The sequence below is a fragment of the Triticum dicoccoides genome, chromosome 7B (genome assembly GCF_002162155.2).
Source record: "Triticum dicoccoides isolate Atlit2015 ecotype Zavitan chromosome 7B, WEW_v2.0, whole genome shotgun sequence".
NCBI classification, from domain to species: Eukaryota; Viridiplantae; Streptophyta; class Magnoliopsida; order Poales; family Poaceae; genus Triticum; species Triticum dicoccoides.
The window spans coordinates 213,764,628-213,776,179 of NC_041393.1; the positions used below are offsets into that span (position 1 = coordinate 213,764,628).

Below are 11,552 nucleotides of genomic sequence, written 5' to 3' on the forward strand. Positions count from 1 at the left end.
TGCTAAAGTTCTGTGTATAGGCTTTTTCCTAGTAGTGCGAGCACAAATGAACAATAAAACTCCAATGTTTCTTAACTCGAGCTCAAATGAACTGGAATGAACAGTAGACTCCAAAAAAATGAATTTTCTTTACAAACTTTGACAAATGTTTTGTGTGCTTGCAAAGTTCATCATGGAATGGCATCAATGGAAGTCGTGGCAAAGAAAACAGAATCAACGTCATTCCATGATGAAACTTTACAAGCGCTCAAAACATTTGTCAAAGTTTGCCCAAAAATACAGATTTAAAAAAAACAATCATTGCGGACTTGGATGCACTCCCAGGAACCTACTCGTATTTCTCCAAGAGAATGTAGAGGACCACTCTCCACAGAAAGACTGCACAGTACTAGTAGGAGTAGCACTTTTGCACGTAGGAAATGGAAAGGCACGTGCACATGAACTCATGCAAAGGTAAAGCTGGGCGGAAACCCGTGTGATTCTTTTTACCACAAAAGGGCAAAAAAGAAACATCCCATCCACACTCACTCGCTCGCTAGTAGTAGTAGCCCGTAGCCCAGTTTCCCGATTTTAACCCTGAGGTAACTAGTCACGCGGCGAGTGGGTAAACTTTCTACTCCCAAAATGGAGCACCACTGATGAACAGCGACATTAATACCTACCAATTCTGCCACTCACAGGTCTACTAGGTAGCAGGATAGCAGCAGCTACAGGTCCGGTGTTAAAGGAGGGGAGAGAGAGAGGGGGGAAGGGCGGGAGCTGGCCCCCCATGGGAAACATCTACTGTGGAGGCGCTAGCTGCGGCGGCCTGGCGCTGCCATCACAGCCGTGCTGTTCATTCATGGCACTGCTGCGCTGCGTTGGCGGTGGCAGTGGCAGGTGCAGATGCAGATGCAGGGCACTGCTCTCTCATCTCCTCTCGGCCCTGCGTGATTTGATAAGTGGAGGCAGACGACGCAGCGAAGCCAAAGATGGCATGAATAGGCAGCGGGGCGCAGCCTTTTCACCATACGTACTTGCTCCCCGGCATGCACGGGCATACAAAACCCAACCCCTCCCGCCCGCCCGCACCCCCACGCACCACGCGCAGCCGTTTTACCCAGCATGGCAAGGGGCGCATCCCTCCCCTCTCTCATCGACTGACGAGGACTCAAAGCAAAAGGTGCTGGTGAGTGGTGACTATAGCTACCATGACAAGTTGAGAGACCCACACTAGGCTGTCGCACCAACGGGTCAGGAGGGAGAGAGAGGGATGGGGGTTTTAATTTGAAGGGTGAAGCCTGGTCACTCGTGTGTGTGTGAGTGCGCGTGTTTCCCCCCATCGTCACCAATCTCCATCTTTCCCCTCTCTCCCTCGAGAGAGGAGAGGAGAGGGGGGCCAGCAAGCAAGAGCAGTGTTCCTCCACGACCAGCATCGCCAGCGCACCACGAGCTAGCTAGGACCGACGACAAGCGCCGCAATGGAGATTGGCAGCGGCGGCTGCGACGGGAGCGGCGGCGACGGGAGCGGCGGAGGGGGCGGGGACGACCAGCAGCGCCACGGGCTCAAGTTCGGCAAGAAGATCTACTTCGAGGACGCCACAGGCACCGGCGGCGTCAATGCGTCCTCGTCCAAGCCGCCCGCCGGTGGCGGGAGGAAGGGGAAGGCCGTGGCCGCCGGGGGAGCGTCCGGCTCCGCGCCGCCGCGGTGCCAGGTGGAGGGGTGCGGCGTGGATCTGAGCGGCGCCAAGCAATACCATTCCCGCCACAAGGTGTGCTCCATGCACACCAAGGAACCCCGCGTCGTCGTCGCCGGCCTCGAGCAGCGCTTCTGCCAGCAGTGCAGCAGGTCACCATTGCTCCTCCCCCGCCTCCTCTCTCGCTGCGTTTCTCTTCTCCCCGCCAATTTCTTGACGTATTCTGTAGCGTACATGGTGTATTCCTAGCCATTTTAATTTGTGTTATTGGCTTCTTGTTGAAGGTTTCCTTCTGACCACATAAGGTAAGCTGTAGCCCAAGCATTAATAGTACAGTCCTCCAGTATTATTGTGACTGACTTAGCTTGGTGGGGCCTTCCGTTTGTGTCAATTGCTTTGCGTCTAATTAGTTTTACAAGTTTTTTTCTTTCATTTCATTGGGTTGGGTGTAGCGATTTTTTTTTTATTTACGGCCATTGCTTGTAGCAGCTTACTACTTGCATTCTATACTATTTGAGTGTACTGATGATTGTTCTTAAGTTGGTAGACTGATTGATATGTTTTCAGTGATATGACATCCCTGCCTTCCGGTTGCTTTGCATAAGATTCCTCTAGCTAGCATATCTATTATACTATACTTGGTAGTTTAGTAGTAGCGGATTAGTGGTAGCCCAAAAACTATCCATTTCGTATAATTAGTTCTAAAATGGTCAAATCAAATCGGGAACAGTGAGAAATAACGATCTTGCATTGTAGCATTCTGCTTCGTCATAGGTTACTAGTCTTAAGTTTGGTATAAGTCCGTATTCGGTTCTCAAGCTCCTTTTCTTTTTTGAGGGGCAAGCTTCTCTTAGTTTTTCTTAACACATCACGAACGCAGATGCTCATATATACGCGCATACGATCATCCTATAAACAACACATACACACGCACACCCAATTCCTAATAGCACCTCCGGGAGACTGCGCATCGCCGGATATTTTGAAATAAATTCAGAAAAAAATTCGAGCACCATGACTCGAATTCTGTTGGATTAGAGATACCATTGTCCTCCTAACAATCAAACCACAGGTTGGTTCACACTTCTTTCTTTAGTTAGCTTACTTTCTACGCGTCATGTAACTTTCTGTAAACTATTTCCGGTTTTAACTAGGTTAGAAAACCCAGAGACTACATTACAGATGTTTATATGATTTTTAGGGGTTACATATGTTTATATGTGCTATGCAACTTCTTTGTATTTCCTTTGTTGAAAACTTCTTTGTATTTCATAAAATGGACGGATGGCCTGTGGCTCGAGTTGTTTAATTGTGTTATTAATTACCATCGCTTTAACTGAAAAAACAAAGCATACACATTGCTTATCTATCTTTGATTTTTTTTTTGCCCCCCTCTTGTTGCACAGTATTGTGTATGCTCGGGGATGTTGGTGCGCTCATGGTGTGAACACCGGGAAGGAGGGGAGAACAAATGGTTGAATATAGATACATATTGATGGGAGGGGAACTTTTGGTCTATGGGTGTATCTACACCCTATATGAAAAATAAAATTAGTAATTAAATAAAAGTCATGAAATTCTGAAAATATGTTTGAAGTAAACTTGATCTTCCATTGTACTTGTAAAAAATTTCACAAAAAGAAAAACCCCATTGACTTCTTTTAGAAAAAACAAAATTTCCGGCCAAAATAGTGTGAATAGTGGTCTGTAATAGCAATATATTTTTTGCCCTGAAGTCAACGCTGGTTTTTTATTTGTGAAAAATTACATACTAGTGCAAAAGAAAGTCAAGTTTACTCTAAAAAAAACTTCAAAACTTTTCTGACCTTTATTTTACATAAAGTGTAGTTCCCCATATTGATGAGAAATGTCCAGTTTAGACAGACGCATTCAAAAAATATGTACAGTACATTAGATTTCAATTTGCGAGTTTGCGAGTTGAAAGGGCAGTTACCAATCATTCCGTAATTTTTCATTCACTAACAACCCCTTGTCATGTTTTCATAATAAGTTCTATAGTTTATAAGCGAAATGACTTATGTTCTCTGGCTCTAGTTCTTTCGCGAAACTCATGAATGTCTGAGTTGTGCCAATGTCCAGCGTGTCTCTGACAAGAGGCATAATCAGAAAAGCGAAGCTAAAATGATATCTCCCTCCATACTTGATGGACAACCCTCTGCCCCTTGGTGAGGTGCATTATTGATTGTGTTAAGCCAGACATCTCACATCTGTATGAATGATTCTTTACACATGTACGGTTCCTTTGCCCCTTTCTTTTCTGGGGCCAGTTTTTCCATGTACGGGGTGTGATTATGAAGGCCGTTAAGATAATGTTCCTTAATGGGATGTTCAGTACTGCTATATTAAGAAGAGAGACATTCTTAGCATTGCCATGCCCTTTTGACCAGGCCTGTTGTTTTCCATTATGCTTGTTTGTTCCCAAGATATGCTAATATATATAGGGAACATGTAGTACTTGTGCAGCTTGCTATATCTTTGTTAAATTTGTATTCGAAACTACTGATTTTTTTAATACCGTTAGTAGTACTCATCTCGTATTGCATCAACATGAAGAAAAAAAATTTTATTTGATCATATACAATGAAACCCTGTGAGATTTGGATCCATAACTTTTATTCGGTCATTAACTCATCATACCTCACTGCTAAATTCAGTTGAGGGTTGTACCACTAATTCTGTGCTCGAATTTCTCAGGTTCCACCAGTTGCCTGAATTCGATCAAGGAAAACGCAGCTGCCGCAGACGCCTCGCAGGCCACAACGAACGCCGGAGGAAGGCGCCCCCCGGCCCTCTCGCGTCACGCTACGGGCGACTCGCTGCATCCTTTGGTGAGCAACGGTTGATTTGCCTCTCTTGCTCTTACCGATCACTATCGATCCAGTTGCATTTGCTGATTTGCTCCTGTGATCCTTGGTGCAGAAGAACCCGGCAGGTTCAGAAGCTACCTGCTGGATTTCTCCTACCCAAGGGTTCCGAGCAGCGTGCGGGATGCCTGGCCGGGGGCTCGACCAGGCTACCGGATGCCCGGTGAAATCCAGTGGCAAGGGAACCTAGACCTGCGTCCTCACACAGGTGCGGCCACGGGATACCACGGCCACCACGCATACAGCAGCCACGGCGGCGGCTTCCCCGGCCCAGAGCTCCCTCCAGGTGGGTGTCTCGCAGGGGTCGCCGCCGACTCCAGCTGTGCTCTCTCTCTTCTGTCAACTCAGCCATGGGACAATACCCCCCACGGTGCCAGCCACGACCATCGGTCCGCGGGCTTCGATGGCCACCCTGCGGGAGTGTCACCCTCCATCATGGCGAGTAACTACATGCCGCCCCCGGCGAGCCCCTGGGGTGGCTCCCGGGGCCATGAAGGCGGCCGCAACGCGCCACATCAGCAGCTGCCACATGACGTCGCGCTCCACGAGGTGCACCACCCTGCAGGCTCTAGCCAGCACGGCCACTTCTCAGGCGAGCTCGAGCTCGCCCTGCAGGGGAACAGGACGGCGCCTGGGCCACGCGGCGGCGGCGATCACAGCAGCGGTGGCGGGGCATTCGACCACCCCGGCAGCTCGTCCAACTGGTCTCTGTAGGGGCCACTCCAACTACGTACGTTACCCTAAGCCTGCGCAGAGAAGCATGGAACTGAAGAAGCCCCTGCCTGCCGTTCAATTTTACCTTCTGGTCACCAGTATGGGAAGGAAGGGTTCCGAAGTGGCAGGCGACTGATTTCTTCCTTATGCATAATGTCCATGAACTCCATACTATTTGCGCCCATGTGATGTAAACCTCCATGAATTTCAAGTATCGGTATGCTCGTCGAGGACCTTGTCTCGTCGTATTATTCCCTTGTTAATCCTGCATTGCCAGGAATCTTGTTCTTGTTTAAGCATGCAAAGTTGAGGCCACAGTCACACAGCGTGGCTTTGCAGCATGCTCTCAGCACCGGTGGTGTCCTGTTGATGGGCTGGCTGAGGTGAGAAAGTGAGATCAAGCAATGCAGTAGCTCCTTTGCTCCGAAAGAACAGATCAGTGGTGGGAACTCTGGTAGTATATTCTCTCCAAAACATCAGCACTTGCTTTCATGTGACAGAGACTGCCAAGAATAATGTGTTTCCAAGCTTCTCCCTTTTTTTCCAGTCACCATTTGCTGGGATGCTGATCCAGACCTTGTGATCTTGTTGATTTTGATGGTAAAGCTGAAACCTTTGATGCTTCCAAAGACTCTGGCTTCGGGTGTCAACAGAATTAGGGAGCCCACGCTAGAAAGGAGAACAAAGAATTGCCAGAGGTAGGGCAGGGTGGCTGATGCAGTCATCACGATGACATAATAATTGAGCTCACTGACAAATCTTGTGCCACATGTTGGCCCGTGATCAACAAACAGTGATCATAAATGGATCGCTTGTCCACATGAAAGATCGACACAAATGTAATTGCACTGTGAAGAGATTCCGGCATTGGCTGGAACAAAGAGATGAACAGTGCAGCCTTCCCACGACTCAAACTTCAACTGTTCGGTTGATGATTGATGAATAGTCCCTCGATTAGAAAGGAGGAATGGGAAACGTCAAACGTTTAGTGCAATTCTGCTGACATTACCGCTAGCTGAATTCAACTCGTTTCTTCACAGCTTAACACTACTGCCTTTTGGCCGCGGTAACTTCATTCAGAGTTTTGGACATGTCAGGGACATAACTTGAGCTCTAAATGGAGCAGTTCACACCATATGCGAACTCCTGAACCTTCCCATTCCATCTATGTAACTTCAAACTGACCCAAAAAGATTTCTCATGCTCCCCCGCAAAAAAAAAAAAAGATTTCTCATGCTGAGACATTTGATACAGAAAACTAATAGACATAATAGCAGTTAAGAATATATTGTTTCCACTAACATGCAGGAGATCAGTTTCTCCAGTTGGCTATGAACCAGTGATTGTGTTAAGGACTAAGGTTAACCGTACACAGTCAACTAATCAAGAATATCCCAAATGTCACATTTACCATAATCTGCATGATAGAGGCAAAACGAAACAGCAAGTTTGTAATCCAGTATGTGAAGAATCCAATGCGGTAATGCCAATCATTACTGAATACAGATTGCATTGCTCATAGAATCATCACCTGTAGTGGGAAGGACAGTGCCCTTGTCACCATTGACAGAGTGGGTCAGTGATCATCTTCATTAGGCCCAGGGCATTCATTTGCCAATGCTCCTGCTGATTCAAACTGAGAAAACAGCCAAGACAACCATATTTTAAAAGCATGGAAGATGCCACAGCAAACACACAATGTCTAAATGCATTTATAATTCAGAAAATGAAAACAAATAGAGCAAAATATGAGCATTGCAGTATCTATCTGGTTGCAATGCGGTAAAAGGATGGAGAAATGCACTGGCAACACTAGAGATCTACTCCCTCTCTAAGTTAAATAAGATGTTTTTTGACACTATGACAGTGTCAAAAAATGTCTTATCTCAAGTTAAGGAGGGGGTATATAATAAAACACGGATTCTCTACTGTGATCTTCCAAAGAAGCAATGTTATTACAAGATGAGGAATCAGGTATGAATGCTCTGCCTTCTGCAGATAGTTGGCTTGTGTCCGGAATAAAACTGACCTTGCATCCACAGTAAAGGCAATAGTGGTGTTGAACACGCAGCTTATCCAGTATGGTTTGTAAACCCTGCAGACATAAACGACATGTCAATCCAGTTCCTTCAGCAACACTTACACAATGATACCTTGGGCAAAAGGAAATGCAGAAAAGAACAAATGACAACGAAATAATGATCAATAGAAAAATAAGTAGGATTTACTTTCAGAGCCTCTTGCAGAAATGTAGGGAAAGGCTGCGTACTATAGACCCAAAGTGGGCAGACCCTCCCCCGGACCCTGCGCGAGCGGGAGCTACGTTCACCGGGCTGCCCTTTTTTTAATTTACTTTCAGAGCCGAGCCACTTGCTAGTGCATTTGTAACAACACAATGATCATGAGTTCAAGGGATAATTGTGGAAACATGTATGAACAACCAAATATTGGACAATAAGCACGTTTTCACAATTATCAATTGTCATGAACTCATGATCATTGTGTTGTGGTAAATGCAGTAGGATGTGATGAATTATGAATCCAGCATATATTACTGAATTATATCTGATATATGACAAATCCATAAAACCTACACCAATCACGGTGTTCTATCCAAATCACAATCTCATACACAATCCTAACTATTGGAATGTTTTTCTCATCTACTTCACTTAATTCCATTTTTGTACGTAGGAAAAATTGGCAGTAATTAGCACATCTTTGAACATGTCGGTCCGAACCTGATACTGAGCTTGCAATCCTAAATTTGACCAACAGAATTACAGAACAAAGAACTGTGCAGAAGTAACAGTATCAGAGCAGTGAGAAACGGCTACCTCTTCAGTGATCACCTCTTCCTCTTCATCTTCTCCCTTCTCCTTCTCCTCCCCATCGGGGGCCGGTGGCTCCACCTCCCTGTTCTCCAGCTGCGCGAGCGCCGCCTCAGCCTTGCGGAAGTCCCACACCAACCTCCGTCCCTTCCATTGCGTGCTCTTCCTCGACCTCAGCTCCACCACCATCTCCTCCTGCCGCTTCCTCTCCCTTTCTTCCTCCTCCCGCGTCTTGGGTTCCGATGGCTGCGGCAGCGGCGCCACAGAAGCATCTGGCTCCGCCCCGAGTCCGGCCCGAGAGCGGCGGATCTCGATTCCGACCGGCTCGGCGCCGGCGCCGCGGGCTGCTGGGTCGTATCCCATCTGCTTCAACATCTTGAACCCAACGTTGCTCTCCGGGATGGCCTCTGCCATCCCGGCCAACGTGCGGGCATCCTCCTCTCTCTGGCTCCTATCGCGCTCCTGCCGCCGGTGCTCCTTCCACGGCAGCCCCTTGGCGCGCTTCGCCTGCCCTCGCGCCGGCGGAGCCGGCTTGGGGGGTTGCTTCCGGACCCCGAGGCTCCTGGTGGGAGAGGAGGGGCTCGGCGGGAGGAAGTGGGACAGGTCCCCCATGTAGTCGTCCTCGGCGTCGGCCTCAACAGCTGCGTTCGGCTCCATGGCCCTGCGGTGGTCGGGGCGAAGCGAGGTCGGCCGGGGAACGGCGTGGCGACTTGTTTCCGGCCTGGGGTCAAGTTTTTTTTTTTAAAGATCGGGTGGGGTCAGGTCGGTATACACTTCCAGTTGGGCTTCGTACATGGATTAATGGACGTTGTCTTTTCGTGGCAAAGTGGGCTGGCATGGAATAAACCACCGGCCCGCGGCATGTTTAGGCCTAATGGTGGTTTGCGTGCTTTTCAAGTTTATAGGTTCTTTTCAGGCTATTTGGGCTGTTATTGGGGCCTATATACAAATAAGTTAAGAGAAAAACGAGTCGTGTCGTGCCGGCACACGGGCCTGGTCTCACAGCTTATGCACCACATCAGACGTGCCGCGGGCCAGCATGACCCGTTTAGCCATGTGCCAGGTCAGGCCCATGATGGGTCAGGCATGTGTGCTAATGGGTCGGCACACCTGGCACGACTAAGGTGGCCCAGTCTGATTGTTTGTTTGGGATTAGTGTAACATTTGGCTAGTTTTGGGTTGTCCAATGGAGTTTTTAAAAAAAAAATCCCAAATCTCACAATTATATTATTGTTTTAGATATTTCATTTTACTATCGAGTCGTTGTTATGTCGAAGGAAGACCAACTCTTCATTGTCGCCTCGGTCGAAGAGCCTCTTTTCGTGGCCAGCTAGGCCAAAGAGGGCTCTTTGTGGCCGCTGCAAAGGAATACCACTTTTCATGGGCCCCAACGACAAAGAGTTCCGGGATAAGGTTCAGGTCCTTCTTCTTCCTTCGATCGGCTGGCCATCTCTCTTTCTATCTCTATCTTCTCTCTATCTCTATCCCCTCTCCCTCTCACTCTATCTGTTTCTTCGCCAATCTCGCCCGATCTAGCTCATTTTTTGGCCACAGAGGCATACTCTCTGCGTCGACGTTTTGAACGCCGTCCCTTTGGAGGAGAACTCGGGGGACTAGGGCTTGAGGGCAAGGAGCTCGAGTAGAGGTAGAAGGATTTACTGATGAGGCCGGCCTCGTCCTCGGCATGTCAAGGGTGACGGCCACCCTCGAGCCATCAAGGCTCTCCACGTAAAATTTCCTCCCTTCATAAATAAGGGCTAGTTCCTCATCTTCATGAAAAACGGGGTCCTCCGCTCGACGGTGCGTCTCTGGTTCGGGTGCGGGACTGCTTACTATCTCGATCCAGCGCCTCCATCTCTGTGTGGACTCAGTAAATGGTCGGTCAGATGGATTAACTATTAGAACAACTCGGGTAGACGAGGAAATATGGGATAACTTACTATGTCAGTAGGGTTGTAGTAGGATAGCCCGTCTCGGAATCGCTGCCTGGCAAAATCCTCTGCTGACCCTTCGGTAGATACCGGCTAGTGCGGTCCCAAAGGCCTTTTGATCAAAAAAGCTTTTCCGAATTGATCGAGAGGCGTCCTCCTCCCAATTGTACATACACAAAGGGTGTTGGCACTACCGAAGTGGCTGGACTCTTCGGTTGATCGCCGTAGCCATCACGTCTATTATGGTGAGGCCAGTGCTGGACAACTGCTTTACCTGAGCCGCTAGATTAATTACATCAGCACCCTCCTCTTGAGCGGTGCTCCATGGTCTCCAGATATAGTGCCTCCTCAGGGGCTCCGAGGAGAACGAGGGGAGTCCAGGCCGAACTGGGATGAGAAGTGGAACATCTTCTATATAAACCACTTGGATGGCCAGCCCTCTGTATCCTCCTGAGGTGTCCCTGATGGGTAGTCAGTCCCTTTGATTCGACAGACCTCGGCCGCTCCCACTTCAAATAGCCTCGTCCAGGGAGCAAGGCACTATGCAAAAATACTTCCTCCATAGCTCAAAGTGCGCCTCGCATCTGAGGTGCATCTCGCAGAGGGCAACGAACCCTGCGATGTGTAGAATCGAGTTGGGGTGAGGTGGTGGAGTTGTAATCCATAGAACTCAAGCAAACCCCAAAGAAAAGGGTGGATAGGAAATCCCAGGCCGCGTAGGAGAGGGAAATAAAACATACCCTTTTGCCCTCTCGAGGGGTAGGGTGACTCTCCACGTGTGCTTCCCATTCATGGACGTTAATCCAGGGCGAGTGGCGGCCAGTTTTGAATCTGGTTGTAGGATCAAAAGTATGTCTAGAGGGGGAGGGGGTGATTAGACTACTTGACCAAATAAAAACCTAACCTTTTCCCAATTTTAGTTCTTGGCAGATTTTAGCAAATTAGCACAAGTCAAGCAATCAAGATATGGTTCAAGCAAGTATGGAAAGAGTATATGATCAGCGAAAAGTAAAGCATGCAACTTGCAAGAATGTAAAGGGATGGGATTGGAGTATGCAAATGCAATTGGAGACACGGATGTTTTTGGTGTAGTTCTGATAGGTGGTGCTATCATACATCCACGTTGATGGAGACTTTAACCCATGAAGGGTAATGGTTGCGCGAGTCCGCGGAGGGCTCCACCCACGAAGGGTCCACGAAGAAGCAACCTTGTCTATCCCACCATGGCCATCGCCCACGAAGGACTTGCCTCACTAGGTAGATCTTCACGAAGTAGGCGATCTCCTTGCTCTTACAAACTCCTTGGTTCAACTCCACAATCTTGCCGGAGGCTCCCAAGTGACACCTAACCAATCTAGGAGACACCACTCTCCAAAATGTAATAGATGGTGTGTTGATGATGAACTCCTTACTCTTGTGCTTCAAATGATAGTCTCCCCAACACTCAACTCTCTCTCATAGGATTGGATTTGGTGGAAAGATGATTTGAGTGGAAAGCAACTTGGGGAAGGCTAA

General features: G+C 48.2%; 2 protein-coding genes across 3 annotated transcripts; one reads left to right on the forward strand and one right to left on the reverse strand.

Moving 5' to 3' along the window:
- Positions 1 to 1,089: 1,089 nt before the first annotated feature.
- LOC119340188 (squamosa promoter-binding-like protein 17) lies at positions 1,090 to 5,526 on the forward strand. The gene is made up of 3 exons (XM_037612085.1): positions 1,090 to 1,828; positions 4,392 to 4,525; positions 4,617 to 5,526. Exons 1-3 carry the CDS (start codon positions 1,461 to 1,463, stop codon positions 5,273 to 5,275), a joined length of 1,161 nt encoding a protein of 386 aa, XP_037467982.1. The 5' UTR covers positions 1,090 to 1,460; the 3' UTR covers positions 5,276 to 5,526.
- Positions 5,527 to 6,534: 1,008 nt separating this feature from the next.
- LOC119340189 (G patch domain-containing protein 11-like) lies at positions 6,535 to 8,853 on the reverse strand. 2 transcript variants are annotated; one of them, XM_037612087.1, is made up of 4 exons: positions 8,113 to 8,853; positions 7,305 to 7,370; positions 6,807 to 6,911; positions 6,535 to 6,692 (listed from the first exon to the last, which is right to left on the reverse strand). In XM_037612087.1, the coding sequence occupies exons 1-3, from the start codon at positions 8,761 to 8,763 to the stop codon at positions 6,852 to 6,854; spliced, it is 777 nt and encodes a 258-aa protein (XP_037467984.1). In that variant the 5' UTR covers positions 8,764 to 8,853; the 3' UTR covers positions 6,535 to 6,692; positions 6,807 to 6,851. The 2 variants fall into 2 exon arrangements, with proteins under 2 accessions (XP_037467984.1, XP_037467983.1); XM_037612086.1 differs by having other exon boundaries at positions 6,535 to 6,911.
- Between the last annotated feature and the right edge of the window lie 2,699 nt (positions 8,854 to 11,552).

What these genes read in the sequence shown, in the direction of transcription:
- LOC119340188 (XM_037612085.1), top strand. Translation starts at nt 1,461, where the DNA reads ATGGAGATTGGCAGCGGCGGCTGCGACGGGAGCGGCGGCGACGGGAGC. An exon ending in TTCTGCCAGCAGTGCAGCAG is followed by an intron (nt 1,829 to 4,391) that starts GTCACCATTGCT and finishes CGAATTTCTCAG; the next exon opens with GTTCCACCAGTTGCCTGAAT. An exon ending in GCGACTCGCTGCATCCTTTG is followed by an intron (nt 4,526 to 4,616) that starts GTGAGCAACGGT and finishes TCCTTGGTGCAG; the next exon opens with AAGAACCCGGCAGGTTCAGA.
- LOC119340189 (XM_037612087.1), bottom strand. Translation starts at nt 8,763, where the DNA reads ATGGAGCCGAACGCAGCTGTTGAGGCCGACGCCGAGGACGACTACATG. An exon ending in AAGAGGTGATCACTGAAGAG is followed by an intron (nt 7,371 to 8,112) that starts GTAGCCGTTTCT and finishes TTATGTCTGCAG; the next exon opens with GGTTTACAAACCATACTGGA. An exon ending in GCCTTTACTGTGGATGCAAG is followed by an intron (nt 6,912 to 7,304) that starts GTCAGTTTTATT and finishes CTGTTTTCTCAG; the next exon opens with TTTGAATCAGCAGGAGCATT.